The 26,409-nt window shown below is 46.5% G+C and overlaps 1 protein-coding gene across 1 annotated transcript in view; it reads left to right on the forward strand.

Moving 5' to 3' along the window:
- Positions 1-26,409, forward strand: part of ADGB (androglobin) — a 499,062-nt gene that overhangs the window by 436,040 nt on the left and 36,613 nt on the right. The window contains exons 31-32 of the mRNA XM_075339549.1: positions 8,262-8,426; positions 8,546-8,651. Of these exons, the coding sequence (XP_075195664.1) occupies positions 8,262-8,426; positions 8,546-8,651 (271 nt within the window). The remainder of the gene's footprint in view (positions 1-8,261; positions 8,427-8,545; positions 8,652-26,409) is intronic.

Below are 26,409 nucleotides of genomic sequence, written 5' to 3' on the forward strand. Positions count from 1 at the left end.
ACAGAGAGACAGACAGACATAAAGACAGACACAGAGATAGAGACAGATGGACTGATACAAACACAGACAGAGATAGAAATAGACAGAGACATAGACACAGACAGACAAGTGATAAGACAGCTTTGAATTCACTGATTAGTGGAGAGCTGAACAATCCCGAGGAAATTCAGTTCGGCGTGTGCGCCCAAACCGTACCTCCACAGGCTCGGGTTTGGCCTGAACCTCAATGGAAGTTACTGATTGGTAGTTCAAGTCTCCGCCCACATGCAGTCAGCTATAAACCGATCACTTTCGAGAGCGTGTGGGCAGGGTTTTTCCATTTTTTTGGGTTGCACACTACCTCTGATCACGCTGTTGTTACTCCCAATGCGAGCCTGTCAAACACTGCAAGCGGCTCGCACTGGGCTGAGCACCAAGCGTACCAGAGCAAAGTGATGCTCACGCGAGTGGGCAGCATATGTAAAGCATTCGAACTCCAAACACAAACTCTGTTTTTTGTTGATTTTAAAGTCGGTGTTCGACCCGAAAACCAAACATTGGGTTCACTCATCTCTAGTCATAACTCGGCGATCTCCATTGTTATAAACTTCTCATATGATACCAGTGAATGAATCAATGAGTCCAATAGGAGAAAGAAACCTGCACTCTGCCTTCATTATAAAATCCAATATATTTGTTCAATGCATATAAAACTATAATGGACCCAAATGTGCCAACATCTGTCCTGTTTCAGAAATTATATTTCTGTATTCATAGCTGTCTGGAAACCAAATGCAAATAATATATATTTCATATAATGAAAATTTAAAGGGAACCCGTCATGTGAAAAAAAGCTATTAACCTGCAGATATAAGGTTAATTGGCAGGTTAATAGCATTTGAAACCTGCCCGGTGCCTGCCATTGAACCTGGGAGGAAATTAACTTTTAATCTCACAGCAGTACTTGGGTTCAAGTCACTGGGGCGGACCTGACGCGGGTTCAGTCATGGAGGTGGAGCTGGCATGGGTTAAGTCACCACTCTGCGAATCCAGAGCAGTGGTTGTCACTGAGCCCCCCACAATAACTGACAGCTGATTCTAATGTTGAGCGGTTGTCAGTCAGTGCGGGGGGGGGGCAGATAACTTCCCCTCTCCCTAGTCATGCCAGTGTGATGCCCCTGCGGTAACCAGGTGTCACAAAAACAAGGTCACAACAAGGTAACAACTTGGGTCCTATATGACTGTGCCAGTCATCACACACACTAGCGCACCAAGACATTTACACTCACAACCAGGGTGGGAGATCCCCCTTAGAGCCAGGTGACAGGACTGGGTACTGTGAGCTAACAGGCAGCCAACTGGGAAGGGAGGGACCAGACCTGGGGGAGGAGAGAGTGACCTGGGAAGTGTGGGTGGACAGTAGGAGGAGTTAGTCAGTTGGAAAAAAGAAGTGAAAGAGGAAGGGGTGGAGGAGAGAAGTGAGCGGTAGTAAAAGGAAAGGTGTCAGGACAGACAACAGACTCTTAACGACCGAGGCATCAACAGCAAAGAGGGGACCGGGAGAAATTCTCTTAAATAGCCCTAGCTGCCTGTGGCAGGACCCAGACACCAGAAAGACCTCCAAGTGCTCCACGCCAGGGAGGACTGACAAATACACTAGAGTACATCGGTGGTGGAGTGACACCAGGTTGGCTGGCACAGCTTTAAAGGACACGGGCGCACCTGGGATCCAGCATGTCCCCAGGGTGCAAATCCAGTAAGTAAAGACAATCAAACTTCACTCCCTTTCTGGACTGACTTATTGCGCTGCGCCTCCACGCTAACCATTCACCTACCCCTGGGGAAAAGCCCTGCTCACGGAGGGTTCCACTATCCACCCTGCCCCCATCCATCATCCCCAGCGGGAACCTGCAGCGGCGGCCCTACCATCCCTGGCTGCAAAACACGAGTGGCGTAGTCGGACTTTTTATTTTATTTTTCTTTTCATTTAAAACTGGTCGACAGTGCCCCCGGATCTGGAACCCCTCGAGCCATGGACCGTCCAGATCTGAGCAGCTCAGCTGCCCAAGGGCGCCATAGCTTTTAAAAACTGGTATAGTCAGCAGGATTCAGACTAGACCCGCCAAAATGGGTGACAGCGCGTCTTTTTGGACTTAACCGCAAAAGTTGAACTAGTCACCATTTTCTGGACTGGAAAACTGCTGCGCCATCAGTAAAATGGTGCGAAACCTGAATTCCCCGCCCCTTGGGTGTCTCCAGGATGTAAGAGGATAACCCAAGGCAGAGACACTGGAACTCTGCAAAAACAAGTTTCTGGATGCCGGAGGGGAAGGATGTCTGCCCCAGGGGAGCAGGAGTCCGGCGACCTGCAGCCAGGCACTGCTGCCTGGCTGGACCAGGAGCTAACCCAGTTCTGCATCCGGGCTCAGTCACTCCGGTTACTGATGGAGTGGCGTGCGGAGCTGCGGGACTTAGCTGTGGCGATGCGGTCCCATGAAAGCCGGGCTTTGCGACCAGTGCCAGTCCAGGTGGTGGCCACCCAGACCCCCTTGCTGATGCTGCTTGGGGTGAAGGTGGAGCGAGAGTGCCGCACCACCGGAGAGCACCAGTTTGAACCGACCACCAGCAGTGACCTGATGGCTGCCTCAACTGTGGTCTAGGCTGCAACCCCAGTCCCAACAGCCAGACCAAGCCACAACGCCTCTGCAACTGTCCGTAAAGGACCAGGCCGCACTGCTGCTGTCACCAGCCAAGGATGCAGTAGCGATGCCTGAGTGCCCTGCCTGTGACGACCTTGCCTACCATCATGGAGGAGAAAAACATCGCTGACCCCGCTTTGGAGGCCGTACCAGCTGCCGTTGCCAGGGCTCCGGCAACGGAACTCCCGGAGGTGAGCCACCCGGCCCCATCCGGGATCCCTACTCGGTCCTCGCCGCAGGCTCTGGGCTTGGGTGCTGCCCTGTCACAGAAAGTGGAGGAGGTGTGCCAGGCCATGGCCTGAAAGCTGTCCCAGGAGCGGGAGGAATTGGAGACCCGGAGAGCCCAAACTAAGGCTCATGACCTGCAGGAAAAGCAGACCCTCCGGATGGCCACTTGTGGTGCCCGTGGGGCCCGCTACATGGGAGTAGTGGACCAGTTTCACCAAAAGAAAGGTTGGGGATTTATTTCTGAACCGGGCCTCAGTGTGGGCGTGTTCATGTCCCGTCAGGACGTGAGGGCCCACCTGCCCAGCGGTCATTTTGGACGGGACCTGAAAGTGGGCGACGTGGTGTCCTATACCAGAAACCATGGGGAGCGGGGCTGGTACGCTCTAGATATAGAGCCGCAGCCAGCTAGGGTTGTTGAAGAAGCACCCAGCCCCGCACTGCCTTCAGCAACCCCACAATAAGGTAACTGTGCCCAGTTATTCAGTGACTGCCAACCTGTTCCAGTTACCTCAGTTGACTGAGTTAAAGTTTTCAGGAAAATGTTTAATGTCTTGAACGTTTTGATATTTTGCAAAAGTTTTGCTTTGAAAAAGTTAATCATGGACCTAAGTCACAGGACTGGAAGTGACAAACTTTCAATGTAAATAGTTGCACTATTGTGTGCTAAATCTGGTTAAAGCTGCAGCCTGCTGTACAGGACTGTTCCCAGTAGGGTGGTAGGCACAGGACTGGTCCGTGAAGGAGAAGGCCAGGACCCCGTCACCACAGGAACCGGTGACGCTCTCCCAGGACTTTATCACCTTGTTGTTCATCCAGGAACAAAAAGGACACCAGGAACTTTGGGTGGGAAACCACTAAGCAGTGGTGCCAGAGACTCTGGGTGGCGGGTGGTAAGGAAGGTGAAACCAGGTTGCAACGTTCAAAGAAATATGCCTCCCGCAAAAACTACAGTATGACCTGTTTGAATTACAGCCCATGGACTTGCTGGATTTAACCAAGGGGGAATGTGACGGCCCTGCGGTAACCAGGTGTCACAAAAACAAGGTAACAACAAGGTAACAGCTCAGGTCCTACATGACTGTGCCAGTCATCACACACACACTAGCACATCAGGACTTTTACACTCACAACCAGGGTGGGAGACCTCTCTTAGAGCCAGGTGAAAGGGCTGGGCACTGTGAGCTAACAGGCAGCCAACTGGGAAGGGAGGGACCAGACCTTGGGGAGGAGAGAGTGACCTGGGAAGTGTGGGTAGACAGTGGGAGGAGTTAGTTAGTCAGTCGGAGAAAGGAAGTGAAAGAGGAAGGAGTGGAGGAGAGAAGTGAGTGGTGGTAAAAGGAAGGGTGTCAAGACAGACAACAGACTCTTGAGACACATTGAAAGTAGCAAAGAATCCGCAAAGACCTGAGTAGAAAGATGAGCCACTCAGAGGAGAAAAGTAGCTGGAGAGCGAAAGAGAGCAAGCTCCAAGGACAGAGAGATCCTGTGGGGTGGACATCCAGGGCTCACAGTACTTTGCGCGCAAGGGGTGCAGATCCCAGAACAGACTAGGATTTCAAGCCATCTGTTAACTTTGCCAGGCGGGTGGGTTTTGAGGACTCATCTGCCACCACTAACGTCCGAGGCAACAGCAGCAAAGAGAGGAGCGGGAGAAATTCCCTTAAATAGTCCTAGCTGCCTGTGGCAGGACCCAGAAACCAGAAATACCTGCAAGTGCTCCACGACAGGGAGGACTGACAAATACACCAGAGTGCATCGTTGGTGGAGTGGCACCAGGTTGGCTGGCACAGCTTTAAAGGACACGGGCGCACCTGGGATCAAGCACATCCCCAGGGCGCTAATCCAGCAAGTAAAGACAATCAAACTTCACTCCCTGTCTGGACTGAATTATTGTGCTGCGCCTCCACGTTAATCCTTCACCTACCCCTGGGAAAAAGCCCTGCCTGCGGAGGGCTCCACCATCCACGCTGCCCCCATCCATCATCCCCAGCGGGAACCCGCAGCGGTGGCCCTACCATCCCTGGCCGCAAACCGCGAGTGGCGTAGTCGGACTTTTTAGCATTTTCTTTTTCTTTTCTTTCCATTTAAAACTGGTCGACGGTGCCCCTGGATCCAGAACCCCTCGAGCCACGGACCGTCTGGATCCGAGCAGCTCGGCTTCCCCAGGGCGCGACACCAGCACCTCCCCAGTGACTGAAATTCCAATGCTGCTGGGAGGATTAAAGTTCATTTCCTCCCAGCAGTGGTGTTTAATGTGCAAGTGCTGGGCAGGTTTCAAACACTATCAACCTGTAGATTAATCCCATATCTGCAGGATAATAGGGTCTTTTCATGTGACTGGTTCCCATTAAGACATCCCAGATCCATTTCTATCCTGACATCACAATCAATGATCCAATTAGTATGTGAGTTAGATAGAAAGAAATCTACTGCTAGAACACACATACCAAAAAATATTTGCTATACAATAAGGTATTTAATATCTCTAATAATGATATTGTTATTATTATTATTATTATTATTACATACATACCATTACACTTTTAAAGTGAAGATCCCAAAAGCCTCACAGCTTAAGGCCCCCTTCACAAGTCCGTGAAAAAGCACGTATGTTTTTCACGGACGTGTCAGAGGTGCGTTTTGCCCTCCGTGAGCCATGTTTATGGCCCACGTGTGTTCTCCGTGTGTTATCCGTGATAACACACAAAGAACGGGAACTTTCTACTCACCTGTCCCTGGCGTCGCTGTCCATGGTGCTGAACTTCGGTCTCCGGTCCTGCCGACTCCCCGCTGCTGCTGCTTCCGGCCGCAGTGAAGTGAATATTCAATGAGCATAATGAGTGGCAGCAAGTGACAGCAGCGGCAGAGACAGGAGGGCTGGAGAAGGTGAGTAATGTGTTGGTTTTTTTCTCGCTGACACATGTTTTCTCTGGTGCGTGTCACACGGAACATATCCGTGTAGTTCGTGTGTGTTACGTGTGACACGTTTGCGTTCCGTGTGACACGCGTGATGCCGGAGAAAAAATTGACATGTCGGCGTATGGAACACACGGGTACACGTAAGTACAGAACGGACACACGTTCCGTGCGAAAATACTTATGTGTATCCAAATCCATTAGAATACCTTGGTCTACGTGTGTACGTGTCTCCGGTACGTGAGAAAACTGCCAAACACGTACCAGAGGCACGTACGTGTGAAGGGGGCCTAAAAGATGTCTTCTACGATCATTCTCCTTAATGGGTGGTTTAACCTATTCAATGACTATAGCTCTAAAACTGCTAATATCTCTTATATAAATTTTGGGAGAGATGTGTAGAGATATACCCTTATACTCATATTTCTGACTGTCTAAGATACGCCTTTGTATTCCAGTTTTTAAAGTATAAAACTTATACCCCATATATTTTTTTTACGTGAAATAGAACAAAACTGTGCATGTGCTATTATAATTAATAAATGATTGCATTTGATATGACATATTTGTTACTAAAGATATAAATTTATGTGACACAAATGTTTACACAATTTACATATATTATGCATGTATAGCCATAATTTTTTAATATCATTACTAGAATTGAAAAAAACTTGTATGAAATTATTAAGAATTTTGTCCTGTTTCAAATGGGTAGACAATTATAAAAAACCTTCCTGATATCATGACTTTAGATATGGGATGGACCACCACTCCACCTTAAAACAACCATATCTACAGTAAACATAGACACTGGAATAAAAAGACAAAACACAATTTTGGATGTCAAAAATATCTACAGCATTATTGAAATCACAGGATTAAAACAATCACAGCAGGAGTCAGGTGAAGTGCTAGTACATTGGGATTCCCCAGTCCTGTGATATCCTCAGCTGTCTGACATACAGCACCAGGCCAGACAGCCATACAGGGGACGGCACGCACTGGCAGCCATTTGAGAAGAGCCACTAAACTTTCAGGGCACCAATGACCCTATTATCCTCACTCTTGTGGTTAATCGTGGTGCCTGCCCCTGATTGACGTGACCATTACAATATCCTGCAGGCTGGCCACCAAAGCCGAGCCTGTTGCCCACCATGAGGTTTTACATCCTCTTTTAGTTAAAATTAGTCTATCTCAACTTATCTGCAACTTCCACCTGACTCCTACCCCGCAAAACCATGTCAGGTTATAAATTCAAAGCCACATATAATGCTTTTTTAGCCATTTTATTTTTTATAATTCAAACAATTTTTTCCATTAGGTAAACTTTATGTAGATGGCCCTACAAAAGCATTAATGCTGTCACAACCTAGGATGTATATAGTCTACATGTCCTAGGTTGCCTCCCTGCCGTTACCACAGGCTCACGCAGTGAGCCCGCCTTCATCCCTGCACATGTCTGGTGATCTGATAAGCAGTCATGTGGCTAACGGGCGCAGGTGCATCTTTGATCTCATTTGGGCAGGGATCAAGGAACTCCCTGCCATCAGCGACAGCCCCTGTGGATGCTGGCAAAGCGCTAACAGTCACAGGAGAACAGCATTTCTCCTGATCAGAGCAATGCTAGGGGGACTAGTAAAATAAGTAAAAAAAATGTAAAAAAAAAAAAAAAGTTTACATGGATAAGTGAACTAAAGTAAGCAAACCTCCAACTCATAAGGAGTCATCCGACTGCGCTGAGGAGAGGAAAAACCCCATGTGGAGGAAACCTCCCTCTAGGGAACCATAGCTGACGGATTGCCCTTCCCTTGGGCTTAGATGGTTAATGCTTACATTAACTCTTTAAGGTCATGATAGAATTGGTACAAGGTACACAAAGGCTAATAATAAAATAAGACATTCATCACTATATAAGAAATGGTTAAATAAAGAACTGTAGAATAGTGATTATACCAGGGCAGGAGGGCAGGAAATGTTTCCTCCAGTTCTTCTAGTGAGACACAGAGAAAGATAAGACTGAGAGTTATATCCCCGCCGGTCCGGTAAAACACCGGGCACAGACATACTGTGCTCCTTCCACTTAAAGCAGAATCACTCTTGCTTTAAGTCTACATGGCTATACAACAAAACTACAGAAGTTATGGGTCCACCTTTCCCAATTCACATCCCCCTTCGCTTAGTGCTCCAGGGGTGTCTTTATATTGCATACTAAGAAGTTGTAGATAAAACTGTATTATGATGTGATGTATTGGTTGTTTTTTAGTGATTAGCATATCTGTTCTATTTTTTATCTTCCACATTTTTATTGCCTTTCTTATAGCCCACTCCAGGTAACCCATTTCAGATAGCCTATCATTTATGATGAAAAGTGCTGTGGAAATGTAGCTAAATAAAAGAGTAAAATAAATAAGAACTGTTACATTAATTTTGTTCCAGACCCAGCCTCAAGTTGACCTCAACAAACCTTCCTGGATTCTGCGATTTGTCAGTGAAACTAGTGAAGCTGATGCACTAGAGGTGAAGAAAGACACTGAGCGTATAGATGAGATAAGAGCCATGAAACAAGCCTGGGAGTTGGCAGAACCAGGTCGTGCTGTCAAGGTAACTCAGTATATCAACAGGTCTGCAAACATTGGACTAGTGAAATGTATTAGTGGTAATTATGTTATTTTTGTCTATCCTTTCATCAGTTACTAAAAACCTATAAACTGTACTTTTAGGCTTTACAGACACGTCTTCAGTTTGTGAACAAATATGAACTGAAAGCTTCCACAGAAGAAACCGAGCATGGTCCTCAGCATGGCCATGTTTCTGCTGAGGAAGAAGGTAAAAACAAATTCATTAAAATAATTAATTATATAGTGCAGTTTTGTTCAATAAATTGTTCTGTTCTATGACGTAATAAAAGTCATGTGTATTCAAAAATGGTATAAAAAGAACTCCGCGCTAGGGATAAGCGTCCCCGAACTGTAAAGTTTGGGGTTCGTACCGATACCGAACACCAGGTGTCCGCGTTTCAAACCCGATCACAGACTTTTACCTATATGTCTGGTTCCTAGTTGGGTTTTTCATTCTAATAAAGCTTTTTGAAAGGTTGCAGAGCAGCTAATCAACAAACATCCGGGGAGGGCATTTCCGACACCACCATAGTCATGTCAAGTATTGACATGGATGTATTTGGCCAGGGAAATTACTGTAAAAAAAATGACGTGCTCCTGCTCTATTTTGATAGCTAGCACGGTTAAAACAACAGCTACAAACTGGAGCCCCCATCTGTGAGCTTTACCGTGGCTGGATGTTAAAATAGAGGGGATCCCCTCATTTTTTTATAACCAGCCATGGTAAAACACAAAGGTTGAGGCTGGTATTATCAGGATGGGAGGAGCCATGGATATTAACCCTCCCAGCCTAAAAATACCAGCCTGTAGATGCCCAGAATTGGTACATCACATTAGATGTCCGAATCCTGGCGTTTTACCTGGCTCATCTCAATTGCCCTGGTGCAGTGGCAATTGGGATAATATAAGGGGTTAATAGAAGCTGTGATTTGTCAAAAAAGGACAGCTGCCTTCAAGCCCTGAATTAGTAATACGGGGCTTCTATGAGACAACCCCATTACTAATTCTGTAAGTGAAAAACAAAACACAAAGACCGAACAAATTCTTTATTTGAAATAAAATACACCTACCTGCTTTCACCCCTTTATTAACCCCAAAAACACCTTTGCAGACCACATATAATCCATGCAAAGTCCCACAACGATCCTCATCTCTGCTACATCCAGAGGCTGCCGAGAGGGAAAACATGTCCACTTTCTGTTGGCTCCGGGAATCACTGACAGCCGAGACGGACCTGGCTGTGAGCAGGTGATGTCACTCAGTTCACTTTAGGTCAAACTCGGGTCCCCATTGACTTGTATGGGGTTTGGTGTTCGGGGGTCAAGTTCGGCTGCTGAACCCAATTTCTTTTTAGTCCGTGCTGGTTCAGCGAACCCATTCAATGCCAATGCGAATTCAATGGCAATGGTTTTATTTCAGAAATCCAGCACAGCTTTAAGGGGTTTTCTGGAAAAAAACAAGTTATAATTAGTGATGAGCAGGTGATACCATGCTTGGGTGCTCGGTACTCATTAAGAGCAGTTGCATGCTCGGATGGGCGCAACTTGAGCGCCCGAGTATTATGGAAGTCAAAAAGGGACTCAAGCATTTTTCCGGGAAATCTTCTGGAGGATTTTAGTGGAACATATTTGGACTGGGTCACAGTTAACATTGGAGTACCAAAGGGGTTATAATTGGGCCCTCTTTTTTAACATATTGATATGCCTTGTCTTGAACTCTTGTATCCCTTATTCATTTTTCATCCCTTCTGAAGCTCTCTGTTGCTGTATAATAAATACTTGTGAGTCACCACTGGTTCGCCTTAATTGTGTTGTTGCATTCCTGGCACCTCTTCACACATGCAAAATTCCCATTGGAAGTCCCACCAGCCCCTCCCTACTCAGGAGTATGTCATGATGACTTGTCTTTCCTGGTATACTAGCCATAACAAACAGTTTTTCAGTACATTGCACAAAACCTTGAAAGTATGTAACCCTTCTAAATGACAACAGAGTGATAAATCTGCAATGTGGTAAGCAATCTGGCAGCGCATATTAAAATCTATTAATTCCATGAAATAATGAAGGGAACAGGTTAATATAGGAATTTATAGAAAACTAGAAATATCATAGTCTTCTAGGTTTGTAGGTGATGTATTCAGAAGACCTTCCTGCATTTTATTTCTTTGGCATGTTCTTCCCGATGGTCTTGGTATAATTATAATTAACGTATTTTTCGCTTTATAAGACGCACCTGATTATAAGACGCACCCCCAAATTTGGTGAAGGAATAGAGAATTTTTTAATAAATGGGGTCCGTCTTATAAATAATATAGGGTATATGTCCCTCATAGCCCCCTCATCATAAAATTAGCCCCCTTAATCTGGATATTGTCACCTTATATTGAACACGTCCCCCAGTGATGCCACATTTCCCCTATGGCTGGCACACATCCTCTATGGCAGGCAGACAGGGCCACTGTGGCAGGCAGACAGGCCCACTGTGGCAGGCAGACAGGCCCACTGTGGCAGGCAGACAGGCCCACTGTGGCAGGCAGACAGGCCCACTGTGGCAGGCAGACAGGCCCACTGTGGCAGGCAGACAGGGCCACTGTGGCAGGCAGACAGGCCCACTGTGGCAAGCAGACAGGCCCACTGTGGCAGGCAGACAGGGCCACTGTGGCAGGCAGACAGGGCCACTGTGGCAGGCAGACAGGGCCACTGTGGCAAGCAGACAGGCCCACTGTGGCAGGCAGACAGGCCCATTGTGGCAGGCAGACAGGGCCACTGTGGCAGGCAGACAGGGCCACTGTGGCAAGCAGACAGGCCCACTGTGGCAGGCAGACAGGCCCACTGTGGCAGGCAGACAGGCCCACTGTGGCAGGCAGACAGGGCCACTGTGGCAGGCAGACAGGGCCACTGTGGCAGGCAGACAGGGCCACTGTGACAAGCAGACAGGGCCACTGTGGCAGGCAGACAGGGCCACTGTGGCAGGCAGACAGGGCCACTGTGGCAGGCAGACAGGGCCACTGTGGCAGGCAGACAGGGCCACTGTGGCAAGCAGACAGGCCCACTGTGGCAGGCAGACAGGCCCATTGTGGCAGGCAGACAGGGCCACTGTGGCAGGCAGACAGGACCACTGTGGCAGGCAGACAGGGCCACTGTGGCAAGCAGACAGGCCCACTGTGGCAGGCAGACAGGGCCACTGTGGCAGGCAGACAGGGCCACTGTGGCAGGCAGACAGGGCCACTGTGGCAAGCAGACAGGCCCACTGTGGCAGGCAGACAGGCCCATTGTGGCAGGCAGACAGGGCCACTGTGGCAGGCAGACAGGGCCACTGTGGCAAGCAGACAGGCCCAATGTGGCAGGCAGACAGGGCCACTGTGGCAGGCAGACAGGCCCATTGAGGCAGGCAGACAGGGCCACTGTGGCAGGCAGACAGGCCCACTGTGGCAGGCAGACAGGACCACTCTAGCAGGCAGACAGGGCCACTGTGGCAGGCAGACAGGGCCACTGTGGCAGGCAGACAGGGCCACTGTGGCAAGCAGACAGGGCCACTGTGGCAAGCAGACAGGCCCACTGTGGCAGGCAGACAGGGCCACTGTGGCAGGCAGACAGGGCCACTGTGGCAGGCAGACAGGGCCACTGTGGCAGGCACACATCACCCTCTGTTACATGATGTGCTTTTAGTATAATAAACTAAATGTTGCTGCTTTTAGTATAATAAACTCTTTACCTTCTGCTGCACAGTCCTGTCTCGTGTGTCCCTCCTCGGGGTTGAACTCCTCCTGTCTCCTGCACTTCCTACTTCCTAGTTCTAGTGGAGGTCATGTGATCGGGACAGCAGAGAGAGATATCTCTGCATGCCTAATCACAGCCAGCAGGAGGAAGACCGGCCAGACGCTGGAGGAGGTGAGTAAGGAGTTTATTATTTTACTATGGGCATCACGGGAGGCCATATCTAACACAGGGGGAGGGGGGATCCTGTGCGATCAAATGTAAGCACAGGCAGATAATATGCACAGCTCCCCCAGCCCATCAGCATGATGCAGTTTCAGCACCACGCTTCTGATGGACAGCGGCTGTGCATATTATATGAGCGGGAGCAGGAGATCAAACGCTGCCGCTCCCAGCCCCAAGCAGTCCCCAGCACCGCTCCAGAGCTGCCCGCACCTCCACTGGACTCTGTATATATATATATATACACCCCCCCTCCCGTATATTCGGATTATAAGACGCACCCCCTACTTTCCCCCAAAATTTGGGGGAACAAAAGTGCGTCTTATAAAGCGAAAAATACGGTATCTGTTTAATTGACCACTTGTGCAATCGAGTGCCCAGCTTTGTAGGAATGATAGAGAAAGGTAGTCTCACACCATACTATATGTATGATTTATGTTTAGAGATTCAGTTCTATATTTACTGGGTGGTCTTCCCCACATAAAGCAAACCACATGGATACTTAATAGTGTATACCACAAATTCACATGTGAAAAAAAATACTGATTGGGATACACTTACTTGTCTGTGAGTGATAAATTTTGCCTCCTTTAAGGGCATCAGTGCAGTATGTGTAATGGAAACATGGAAATTTACCATTTTGCTGTGTAAGTAGAAATAGTTAGAGGGGCTTGATTTAATTTGACTCTTTATCCACATGTACTAATTTGTCCTTAAGACTGGAAGGATGCCTGAAGCAAGGGAGGTTGAGCTCATCTACTGTAGGGTAGCCTTTTGTGAGGATGCCCCAATGTTTACAGATGGATTTATGGATCTTATACATAATAGGGTAGAAGGAATGCACAAGTGGGACCCTTCCATGCAAAAAATGTCATCCATGATCCTTTGCCATATTATGGAATGTGACCTGAAAAAAATCGTCTGGACATATTGCTTCCCAAATGATGATATATAATAGTTTGCATATTGAGGGTACATATTGGAATCCACTGAGGCCCCATGTATCTTCAATGGTAAAAATCCTGAAGTTCTGCTTACATCTGTGTATAAATACGCCAAGTAAAAAAGCACAATATGAGGCCTGGCTACCATTGGCATTAAATACAGACGAGTTCAATCAAACATCGGATTGCTCCCGCACCAATGTTAGACAATCAGGCAGGGTTCATCAGCAATTTTTTTTCTAATGCTGGATCGGCATCAGAAAAAATTGCAGCAAGCTGCGTTTGGCAGTTTATCTCGGCTCACTCACACCTATACAAGTCTATGGGTGTGTATAAAACATTGGATTGCACTGATGACATCTGAGTGCAGTGCGATATATGCAGAGACCAGCAGTGGAAAAGATAGAGAGATTTATCCCTTCCTCTTCTCAGCACCGGTGATTCGACTCTCGCATGTAGAGAATCGAATTGCAGGAACATGACACTCGGCTCACACTTGTAGCAGAGCGTGAGCCAAGTGTCACTTGCATATCGCATCCAATGTTCTTATATTGGATGCCATATGCTAATGAGAGTGAAGCCTAAAGGGTGATTTACACGCTGCGACATCGCTAGTGATTGCTAGCGATGTCGCGAGTAATAGCACCCGTCCCCGTCGTTCGAGCGATATGTGGTGTTCGCTGCTGTAGCGAACAAGATCGCTATGGCAGCGTCACATGCACATACCTGTTGAGCGACATCGCTGGAGACACCGAACAATCCCTCCTTCAAGGGGGAGGTGCGTTCGGCGTCACAGCGGCGTCACTAAGTGGCCGCCCAATAGAAGAGGAGGGGAGGAGATGAGCGGCCGGAACATGCCGCCCATCTCTTTCCTTCCTCATTTCCGGTGGACAGCAGGTAAGGAGATGTTCGTCGTTCCTTTGGTGTCACACGTAGCGATGTGTGGTGCCGCAAGAACGACGAACAACCTCGCTACTGACCAGGCAACGATTTTTGGTAAATGAACGACGTGTTACAGACCAACGATTTTTAACTCTTTTGCGATCGTTTAAGGTCACTCCTAGCTGTCACACGCTGCGATGTCGCTAACGACCCCGCATGTGAGTCACAAACACCGTGACCCCGACAATATATCGTTAGCGATGTCGCAGCGTTTAAAGCACCCTTAAGGGTCTTCTTCAGACTGACAATGCTGACAGAGCTGAATCTGTTGAGGCAGCAAATGGTCAGCACATGGGTTTGTTCAGTAATACATAAAAGACTGGGATAATGGGATTATTTTGTACTCCTATACCTTTACTTCTATTACTCTCTGCTAGGTGGTAATCCAAGGTCCTTCCAATTTTGTCTTATTTAGTCAATCAAAATTAACATTTTCCCAATCTAGATGGGTCATTAATTATTTGTAAAGAGTTGGTATATTTGGATGTTGCTAAATTGTGAAAGATCTTCTCTAAGGCTGGTGTCACACTTGCAGGTAACTAACGCGTGATCTGTGCAAGAATCAAGTCGCATCACACAGCATGGCCTGCTGCTCTCTAGACAGGAGTGTACAGCTGCATGTATTTCTATACAGCTGCATGCTCCTGTCTGGAGAGTTTCAGGCCGTGCCGGGTGATGCAATTCAATTCTTGTGCGAGTCACTTGCATGTGTGACACTGGCCTACGTAGAAGATTGGTCAATTATGATGATGACCCCACGGGGGAGTTTAACTACCAGGTTCTTGTCATCAATGAGCTACCTGTGTGGTTTTTTTCCATTGACTGTTCAGATTAGAGGGATAGTGTAAGTGCCCTTTCTATATCTTAGAATAAAGTGACACAACAAATATATTATATATATTTTAAAATGGACATTATTGGGCAAAAGATATAAAACATATAATTAATATTATGGTATTTGTTAAAACTAAACTATAACTTTATTATGTTATTTATCACACCACATATACATAAAAAGTAGATGTCAAGAATGACATAATAACTGCTTTTTGGTTTTCTTGCTTCACAAAAGATGTAGTAAAAAGTTTACAAAATAATGTGTTAATTGTAATGTGCTGTGAAATATGTTGGCACTATGTAAATCAAATTATTATTATTATTATTATATGTATTTACCCCAGCATTATACCAATGAAAACTACTAATCACACAATAAACGCCCTTGCACTGATTTCAGTAAAAAGAAAGTAAAAACATTATAGCTTCTAGAAAAAGGCAACACAAAAATGATTTCTTTATATAGCGTTTTTATTATGCTAACATAGTAAAGGGCAAAAGTATATACTGTAATTTTTGTTGTATAAGACGCACTGGATTATAAAATGCACCCCAAATTTAGAGGGGAAAAAAGGGGTACATTTTATAATCCGGTGGGGTCTTTTCGTGGAAAGGGGGGGCAGCATTGGTCATGGAGTGGTGTCACAGGAGTCAGGGGCAGTGGTGGAGTAGGGCGATGTTTTGGGGTAGTGTGGCGGGTGTCCCAGAAGCTTGCTATGGGCGCTGTGAGGCAGGGAACATCCAGAAACTGTCGGCGGTGCGAGCTTCAAAGAAATGGCACCCAGAGTCGGCACGTGCACAGATTGAGTTATCGGCTTAATGACAACTCGAAATCTCATCAGTGCACGTGCTACCTTCGGGCGCCATTTTCCTTAAGTCCACTGCTGGGAGATCACTGGGCAGAGGCGGCAACATTTTCAGGATGCTCCTGCTTCACAGCCCCGCAGCGAGCACCAGCACAGAACTCGCAGCACAGCACTCACAGCCACAGAATTGCCTACATTCAGATTATAAGATGCACCCCTCATTTTCCTCCCAAATTTTTGGGAGGAAAAGTGCATCGTATAATCCGAAAAATACGGTAGATTTGGTACCACAATAATTGTACTGTCCCACTGAATAAACTAATTAATGTCACATATTCCACATTGCCAATAGTGTAAAAAAAAAAATAAACCTTAACTGTGTAAAAAAAATGTAATTTTCACTTTTTACAATCTGCTGCTAATTAATTTCTGCAAAACACTTTTGGGGTCAAAATGTTCATTACACCATTTGTTATATACCTAGGGGGGGGTGTAATTTCCAAAATGAGATGACATTTTGAGTTTCTTTATTCTCCTTAGAACCTCAGCAATGGTAGACCAATGCTCTGTAAATCCAGAAATTAGATCTCAAAATGTGCCCTCACTCCTGAGTCTTGATAAATATGCAGCCAAAAGATCAGAGCTACACATTGGGTATTTAGAAAACAAGGAAAAACTGTGTATTAATGAGAGAGCGGTCCTTTCCCATTTCTCCAACTGTGAAAACATATTCAGCACTCACATAGTATATCTGTGGAAAAATTGCAATTTTCAGTTTGCAAAATCAATTTTGTACTTATTTATGGAAAACACCTGTGAGGCCACAATGTTTACTATAGAGGTGGAAATTCCAAAAAGGTCTCACATCTTGTTGGTTTATTTTATTTTTACACCCTTGAACCTTCTGCAACATTCTAGGGTTTTTTTTACGAATGAGAAATAGAGCATCATAATTAATGAACTGTCCTTGTCACAGCATATGGAATAATTGCAATTTTCACCCCGCAACATCTTATCTTATTGCTCAGTCATTTCGGTTTAGTTTCCATAATGAAGTCACTTCTGAGTAGTTTCCACTGAATTAATACCTTATGGGCTCTGTGTATAAGACATGTACAGAAAACAATTCCAGAAAAATGTGCATCCACATACATTGGCGTTCCTTCCCTTCCTAAACAGAAGATCTTGATGACCAAGTATGTAATATTGCAGTACTCAAGAGAAATTGTGCAATAAAATAATGGATAGTTTTTCTCATTAACACTTGTAAAATTAAAAAATGCTATAATATTGTAATAAATGTTATTTTTCATTTTTACAGTCCCATAGAAAAAAATCTGAGAAACTTGTGGAATAAAAATGGGATCACGTAGGGGAGTGTTCTATTTTATTGGTACCTCAAGGACTCTTTAGATGGGATATTATGATTAAAAATCGTTCCAGTAAAATTTGCACTCCAAAAGCCAAATGGAGCGCCTTCCATTTAGTCCTGCTGTGCACCAAAAACTACCACCATACAGTCAGGGCCAGAAATATTTGGACAGTGACACAAGTTTTGTTATTTTAGCTGTTTACAAAAACATGTTCAGAAATACAATTATATATATAATATGGGCTGAAAGTGCACACTCCCAGCTGCAATATGAGAGTTTTCACATCCAAATCGGAGAAAGGGTTTAGGAATCATAGCTCTGTAATGCTTAGCCTCCTCTTTTTCAAGGGACCAAAAGTAATTGGACAAGGGACTCTAATGGCTGCAATTAACTCTGAAGGCGTCTCCCTCGTTAACCTGTAATCAATGAAGTAGTTAAAAGGTTTGGGGTTGATTACAGGTGTGTGGTTTTGCATTTGGAAGCTGTTGCTGTGACCAGACAACATGCGGTCTAAGGAACTCTCAATTGAGGTGAAGCAGAACATCCTGAGGCTGAAAAAAAAGAAAAAATCCATCAGAGAGATAGCAGACATGCTTGGAGTAGCAAAATCAACAGTCGGGTACATTCTGAGAAAAAAGGAATTGACTGGTGAGCTTGGGAACTCAAAAAAGCCTGGGCGTCCACGGATGACAACAGTGGTGGATGATCGCCGCATATTTTCTTTGGTGAAGAAGAACCCGTTCACAACATCAACTGAAGTCCAGAACACTCTCAGTGAAGTAGGTGTATCTGTCTCTAAGTCAACAGTAAAGAGAAGACTCCATGAAAGTAAATACAAAGGGTTCACATCTAGATGCAAACCATTCATCAATTCCAAAAATAGACAGGCCAGAGTTAAATTTGCTGAAAAACACCTCATGAAGCCAGCTCAGTTCTGGAAAAGTATTCTATGGACAGATGAGACAAAGATCAACCTGTACCAGAATGATGGGAAGAAAAAAGTTTGGAGAAGAAAGGGAACGGCACATGATCCAAGGCACACCACATCCTCTGTAAAACATGGTGGAGGCAACGTGATGGCATGGGCATGCATGGCTTTCAATGGCACTGGGTCACTTGTGTTTATTGATGACATAACAGCAGACAAGAGTAGCCGGATGAATTCTGAAGTGTACCGGGATATACTTTCAGCCCAGATTCAGCCAAATGCCGCAAAGTTGATCGGACGGCGCTTCATAGTACAGATGGACAATGACCCCAAGCATACAGCCAAAGCTACCCAGGAGTTCATGAGTGCAAAAAAAGTGGAACATTCTGCAATGGCCAAGTCAATCACCAGATCTTAACCCAATTGAGCATGCATTTCACTTGCTCAAATCCAGACTTAAGACGGAAAGACCCACAAACAAGCAAGACCTGAAGGCTGCGGCTGTAAAGGCCTGGCAAAGCATTAAGAAGGTGGAAACCCAGCGTTTGGTGATGTCCATGGGTTCCAGACTTAAGGCAGTGATTGCCTCCAAAGGATTTGCAACAAAATATTGAAAATAAAAATATTTTGTTTGGGTTTGGTTTATTTGTCTAATTACTTTTGACCTCCTAAAATGTGGAGTGTTTGTAAAGAAATGTGTACAATTCCTACAATTTCTATCAGATATTTTTGTTCAAACCTTCAAATTAAACGTTACAATCTGCACTTGAATTCTATTGTAAAGATTTCATTTAAAATCCAATGTGGTGGCTTGCAGAGCCCAACACGCGAAAATTGTGTCACTGTCCAAATATTTCTGGACCTAACTGTATATATATACTGCTCAAAAAGTTAAAGGGAACACTCAAATAACACATCCTAGATCTGAATGAATGAAATATTCTCATTGAATACTTTGGTCTGTACAAAGTTGAATGTGCTGACTACAAAATCACACAAAAATCATTAATGGAAATCAAATGTTTTAACCAATGGAGGCCTGGATTTGAAGACACACACAAAATGAAAGTGGAAACAGGTCAAAATGAAAATCAAAACAAGACAAAACAAAATTAAAGTCGAAACAAGTCAAAATGAGGCTCAGTATTGTGTGTGGCCTCCATGTGCCTGTATGACCTCCCTACAACACCTGGGCTTGCTTATTATGAGGTTGCGGATGGTCTCCTGAGGGATCTCTTCCCAGACCTGGACTAAAGCATCTGCCAACTCCTGGACAGTCTGTGGTGGATGAAGCGAGACATGATGTTCCAGATGTGCTCAATCGGATTCAGGTCTGGGGAATGGGCGGGCCAGTCCATAGCTTTAATGCCTTCATCTTGCAGGAACTGCTGACACACTACAGCCACATGAAGTCTGGCCTTGTCCTGCATTAGGAGGAACCCAGGGTCAACCGCACCAGCATGTGGTCTCACAAGGGATCTGAGGATCTTATTTCGGTACCTAATGGCAGTCAGGCTACCAGGCGGCTGTAAAGGCCTGGCAAAGCATTAAGAAGGAGGAAACCCAGCGTTTTGTGATGTCCATGGGTTCCAGACTTAAGGCAGTGATTGCCTCCAAAGGATTCGCAACAAAATATTGAAAATAAAAATATTTTGTTTGGGTTTGGTTTATTTGTCCAATTACTTTTGACCTCCTAAAATGTGGAGTGTTTGGAAAGAAATGTGTACAATTCCTACAATTTCTATCAGATATTTTTTTTTTTTCCAATTTAAGATTTTATTAATTTTCCAGGAAATACAAAATTAGAACATACATCCATACTATTGCAAATGAAACAGATCAGAAGTTAATGCTAAACCAATCTTTCGCCGGCTTCGCAACATTCTATGGATGGTATAAATGGAACATAGATAATCACTTAAAAAAAAAAACAACACAATAAAACGATAAATCAAGGAGAAGATATTCAAACAAGAGGAAGTCACAGAGTCTAGAGAAATAGGGGTAGTGCAGAGAAGGGAGAGAATATAAAGCAGAGTGAGGCGACCGGGACTGATGCAATGTCCGTTGAGCTGAAAATTTGTCAAAAGTGCGGTGTGAACTATCTGGAAAAGAAAAGGCCAGAGTGCCCCCCGTCCGGAGGTTAAAGTAGTTCAAGAAGTGTTTTACTAGACAAGAAGGAGTCCCATTGGAACCACTTGGAGGCCGTTTCCACCGTCTGCCCTCGAGATTGGGCCATCACCATTTCCATGCGGTGAATAACATTTACCTCTGTTATCCACTCATCTACCGTCGGGGGATTAGGATCTTTCCACCGCCGAGGAATCACGGTCTTGGCGGCCTGGAGAAGGTGGCCTAGGATCGATTTCCTAAAAACCTTTTCTGATACGTCAAAGATATACAGTAAAACTGCCTCCGGGCGACTGGGGACCACAATTCCTGTGGCCTCCCGTATGGCTGCCAGTACCTTGCTCCAAAAGACCGACAGGCTCGGGCAGTGCCACCAGATGTGGGACATGGTGCCTCCCGAGGCTCCACATCGCCAGCAAGAGTCAGGTATTTCGGGGCACCACGCGTGTAGAGACGCCGGAACCCTGTACCACCTGGAAAGTATTTTATAGCTAGTTTCCTGCATCCTAGTGGCAATCACGGACCTGTGGGTCAGGCGATAACAACGTTCCCATTGGCTCCCGGTAATCGGTTGGTTGAGCTCTAACTCCCAAGCTTTACAGAAGCGAGGAGGCGACGCCTCTACTGTACTCGTCAGAAGCTTGTACACCCTTGATATAGCATGGCGCGTATTAGAGGAACCAGTGCATAGATTTTCAAAAGGGGTTTGGGGTGAGGGGTGAGTCATGATAGTATCTTGGGAAGTCAAGAAGTGCTTGAGTTGGGCATATTCAAAATGAAAACGTAGTTTAAAATTACAACTCTCTACTATCTCCTGAAGTGGGATAATGGACCCCCTCGGAATCACTCGATTTAGCCTCAAGGGGTTCAATTTCGTGCTTCCTAGAAAATTATTGGATGATGCGGTTGTCCGTCAGTGGCATAAGGGGCCCTCTAGGTTGGATCAGGAGATTACGTGACGGCCCAGAGTGCACCGTTTTCAGAGTCTGCTTGGTGCTATAAGACATCTCAATCTTATGTTTGGTGAGGAGTGGCCAGGTCCACGGCAGGGTCGGAATTGATAAGGGGCATATTTCTTGTGCCAGGCTAACCCACAGTTTAGAGCTAGAATTATGTAGAAGATCCAAAACCCTGGCATGAGCTGCCGCCAAGTAGTATCGCCTACAATCGGGCAGCCCCGTTCCTCCTGCACCTTTGGTCCTAGTCAAGACGCCACTTCCAATACGAGGGCGTCTTCCAGACCAGACAAATCTACCGAACATGCGCTGCATCTTGGCCCAATAGGTTGCCGGTACATAGACCGGGGCCGTCTGCAGCAAATATAGCAATCTCGGGAGGGCCGTCATCCTGAGTGCACTGATCCTGCCAAACCATGAAAGAGTGCCCCCATGCCACCGAGTCAGATCCCCCTCGAGCCGTGACAGAAAACTCTGGTAGTTTAATTGAAAGAGTCTGGATAGGTCAGATGGAATCTTGATGCCTAAGTATCCGATGCTACCATGGGGTGGCCATCTAAAGGGGAAGTTTGGTTTTATAACATTTACAGTCGATTGGGGCAAGGAGATATTTAGGGCCTCTGATTTATCAAAATTAATTTTAAAATTGGACAACTTACTAAACCGGTTTAGTTCCAACATTAAGGACGGGAGGGATGTGGTGGGGCTACTTAAATATACCAGAAGATCGTCGGCGAAAGCAGCGCATCTATGCTCCCGATTGGCAATCCTAATTCCCCGTATGTCTGGGTTAGCCCGGATGGCTGACAACAAGTGTTCCATGACTAATACATATAGTAACGGTGACAAGGGGCAACCCTGTCGTGTCCCGTTTCGGATGGAGAAGGGTTTCGTCAGAGTGCCATTAATCCTAAGGAGAGCAGTCGGGGAGTGATATAACGCCATAATTTTAGACGAGAAAACTGGCCCCAGGCCTATATGGTCTAGGGTCTGTGATAACGACTGCCAGGAGACTCTGTCGAAAGCCTTCTCAGCATCCAAAGACAGTAACATCATGGGCAGCTTTTTATTGTGTGCATGTTGGATTAAATCCAGGGTTTTTATGGTATTGTCCCTTGCCTCTCTACCTGGGACAAATCCAACCTGATCAAGGTGGATCAAGTTAGGGAGCAAGGGGGTAAGTCTGTTTGCCAAAAGCTTGGCATAAATTTTTAAATCTACGTTAAGTAGTGATATTGGTCTATAACTACTACATGTCATGGGATCTTTTCCGGGCTTTTGAATTAGGGAAATATGAGCTGTGGTGGAGTGGGGCGGAAAGGGGACTGAGTCCGAGATTGAATTGAAGGAAAGGAGCATTAGAGGCGCTAATTGTTCCGAGAAGGATTTATAAAATTTGGCGGGGAACCCGTCAGGGCCAGGACACTTATTGCCCGGGGTATCGCGAATCACTGCCAATAAATTTTCCAGTAAAAATGGACTTTCCAGGTTGTCTATTATAGAACTGTCGGGACATCTAAAAGGTGAGGGCATTGAGGGATTTACATCACTCGGTCTATGGGGCTCGACAGGTAGATTATACAACTTGGAATAATAGTCATGAAAGGTATTTGAGATGTCTGGGGTGGCGTAAAGTAATTCGTCGCGTGAGTTCTTGATGCAGGGAATGAGGGTGTGAGCTCTGCCCTCCCTCAACGCGTTTGCTAACAACCTGCCGGGTTTATCCCCAAACTCATAAAACTTCCCCTTCCCTACCTGTATCAAACGCTGATATGAGGAATCAATCAGTTTCTTAACCTCGAATCTAGCCTGTAGGAGTGCCCGTAAGTTCGTGGCCGATAAAGCTTGCTTGTGGATGAGCTCCAGCTCAGATACCCTATGGAGAGCTTTTACTATGTCTTGGGCTTTTTCTTTCTTGATTCGAGACCCATGCTTAATAAAAATGCCACGTAGGACACATTTCAGTGCCTCCCACTTATACGTGGGGGCTGTGTCATCTACTGAGTGGTCCTCCATGAATCTTGCAATGGAGGTCTGGATATCCGAAACGCAAAGCTCATCCAGTAGCAATGACTCGTTCAGACGCCACGACCCCCTAGGAGCCGTAAGGGAGGGGATCTCAATCGTGCAATATACCGGCGCATGGTCTGACCATAATATATTATCCATTCTCGTGTGTTGGACCCAAGGGAGCGCGCTATGTTGTACCAGTATGTAATCAAGACGGCTATATGAATCCTGGGTGTGGGAATAGAAACTGTAGTCTCTGTCCGATGGGTGTTGTATTCTCCAGGTGTCGAACAGCTGCATGCGTAGTAAAGCTTTTTTAATTCGTTTGATAGTGGTGTATGCAATACTGGATTTCCCTTTTGAGTTGTCTAAAGTAGGGTCCAGGGTGATATTAAGGTCCCCACATAAAATCACCGTACCTTGTATCAGGGGGATCGCGGTACTGATCAGGCGGGAAATAAAACTATCCTGTTTTTGATTTGGGGCGTACGCGTTAATTATCGTGAAGATGTGGGTCCCCACCCTCAGTGAGAGAATAATGTATCTGCCAAGACTATCTGTCGTGCACTTTATGATTTGATGTGGGAGGGATTTATGGATGGCTATTGCCACACCTTTTGAGCGGGAGTCAGGGTTATCCGAGGATACCCATGTCCGGTAATATTTATTTTTAAGAATAGGGGCATGTCCTTGTTTAAAGTGTGTCTCCTGTAAACACGCTATTCTCACCTTCTGTTTATGAAGATGATACAATATCTGTGTCCTTTTCTCCGGAACATTGAGGCCCCTGGCATTGAAAGAAGCGATGGTTAAGTCCGCCATCTATAAGAGAATAAGTCATTAGAGATATTTAAGAAAGAGAATCGGACACGTTCAGCCCGGCCGCCGAAGATATGGAGAAGGGGAGACTTGAGGAAAGTAAGAGGTAGTGGGAAAAAAAGGAAGAAAGAGAAAAAAACAAGAAGAACAACAGGCAAAAAAAGCCTAGCATAGTTAACTGAATCCGAACAAACGTTCCTAGGGAACATATCCGCCTCATCTAGGCAGGACAGAGGATCCCAACCTATTTGGGGAAAAAGGAAGTCCGACATATCCGAGCAGAGCTCCATATATACTAAGAAAGAAAAAACATTATGGATAACCATAGACACCGGTAAAGGTAATAAATTCTTATGGGATACAGGCTATGAATAGACTGGAGGGTATCATGTGGAAGCCACGTGAGCCTCATTACTGTAAGAGGTATAAGTCATACAGGTGTTGTCAGCCTTTGGTTTCCTCGGGATCAGCTAACGCGGGCGGCCCGCCCTGCGACCCCGTTCTCCTCTCGGAGGCAACCCCCTGCTGGACTCAGTAGGTGGAGGTGGTCTAGAGGAGGTAGGCCGTCCCCTGGGCACCCACGGCTGGAGTAGTGTAGTCGGCCAGGCTGCAATAGACATTGCAGGCAGATTCAGACTCTTGATAAAAGCCGGGAGGTCCTCTGGAGAACGCAGGGTCATCCATCGGGAGTCCTTCTGTACCGATAGGGAAAACGGAAATCCCCACCGGAATGGCAGACCTCTCTCTTTCAAGACATCAAGGAGGGGTTTAAGAGTCGCACGTTGGGCCAGAGTGTGTCGTGAGAGGTCAGGCATTATGCGAAAGGTAGAGCCATTGTATGATAAGTTCTGTTTTCTCCTGGCTGCCTGTAGAATGGCCTCTTTTACAGCAAAAAAGTGTACTCTGCATACGATATCTCTTGGGCGGGAGTCATCCGGATCCGGAGGGCGTAGAGCTCTATGGGCTCTATCAAGTTCAAGGGGAGCTCCTGGTGGCCTCTTTAACAAATTGTTGAAGATGGAACGAAGAGCAGCAGGGATATCAGGGGCGGCAATAGATTCCGGAAGACCTCTAATCCGCAGATTGTTTCGTCTGTTTCTGTTCTCTAGGTCATCCACATGCTGCTGAAGGGCAAATAGTTGCTTAGATTGGTTTTCAGCAGTTTCTTGGATAGATCGGATAGATACCTGAGAATCAGATTGTTGCTCTGTCAGGGTATCTACCCTGTGAGTAAGTGAAGAGAGATCTTGTCGCAGCTGAATAAATTCTTGTTTGCACTCCGCCACTACTTGATTAGCCAGAGCTGCAATGTCACTCTTGGTGGGGATTGCTTGTAACAGGGACCGTAGGTCTGCCAGAGATGCCGGGCGCTCGTCGCCCATTGAGGCGGCCGCGTGAAACATATTTGGGTATGCGTAAAAAGAGTCCTGAAGGGCCGGTCCATATGTCAGCGTCTGCGTGTTCTGGGGATTTTTGATGCCGTCCCATACTTGTGGTGCAGATGTGAGATGTATTGGGGGTGCCCCCAGTATTCTGGGTCCCCCATTCACAGGGATTAATGGGCCCCTATCTAGGTCCCTGACGGTGGCTGTCGGACTCTCAGCCCAAGAGGACCCAGTGGACCAGGTATCTGGTGAATGCGCCTCTCTCTGAGGTGTCCCCCAGGGCTCATTGGTAGCCATCTGAGATGTAGGTGGCCCTCCTCCATTGCCTGCTCCCCCTGAGGATTGTGTAGCTCTTGGTGAGTGACTGGGGGTGTTGTTCCCCCCACTAGAGTGCACTCCGCTCCCCAGGTCTAACTGTGGGCCCTGTACCTGATTCCTGTAGTACAGCCGGCCCGCAGGGTTTACTGCTGCTCCCTCCTCACCTCTGGTCCCTGCGCTTGCTTGTGTGGACACGAGCGGTGGTGTCAGAGCTGAAGCTTCTCCCTGTGTCGTCTGCTTCTTCAGTGCTCGGGCTCGCAGCGGTGAGTCATCTCCTGGGCCCGAGCACCCATGCGTCCCGCTCCCGCACGCCGCACTCCCAGCTTCACGATGTACGGCTGCAGGCATGTCGCCGGAGCCGCCCGGACGCAGTGGAGGCACAACGGAGGGTGATGCAGGTAGGGTCGCTGCCGCGGGAAACCTGTCCTCCAGCCCTAGGCTGCCTGCTAGCGTCCCAGGATCGCGGCCGCCATCTTGGAATGGCGCCGCTGGAGGTAATGCCGTCCCAGTTGCGGGGGGTACATCAGCTCCTGCCGCTGCCATTGGACTATCGGAGGGTCCTCCCGGGCCACGGGGGATC

This window comes from Anomaloglossus baeobatrachus, chromosome 3 (assembly GCF_048569485.1).
Source record: "Anomaloglossus baeobatrachus isolate aAnoBae1 chromosome 3, aAnoBae1.hap1, whole genome shotgun sequence".
In the NCBI taxonomy this organism is placed as follows: Eukaryota; Metazoa; Chordata; class Amphibia; order Anura; family Aromobatidae; genus Anomaloglossus; species Anomaloglossus baeobatrachus.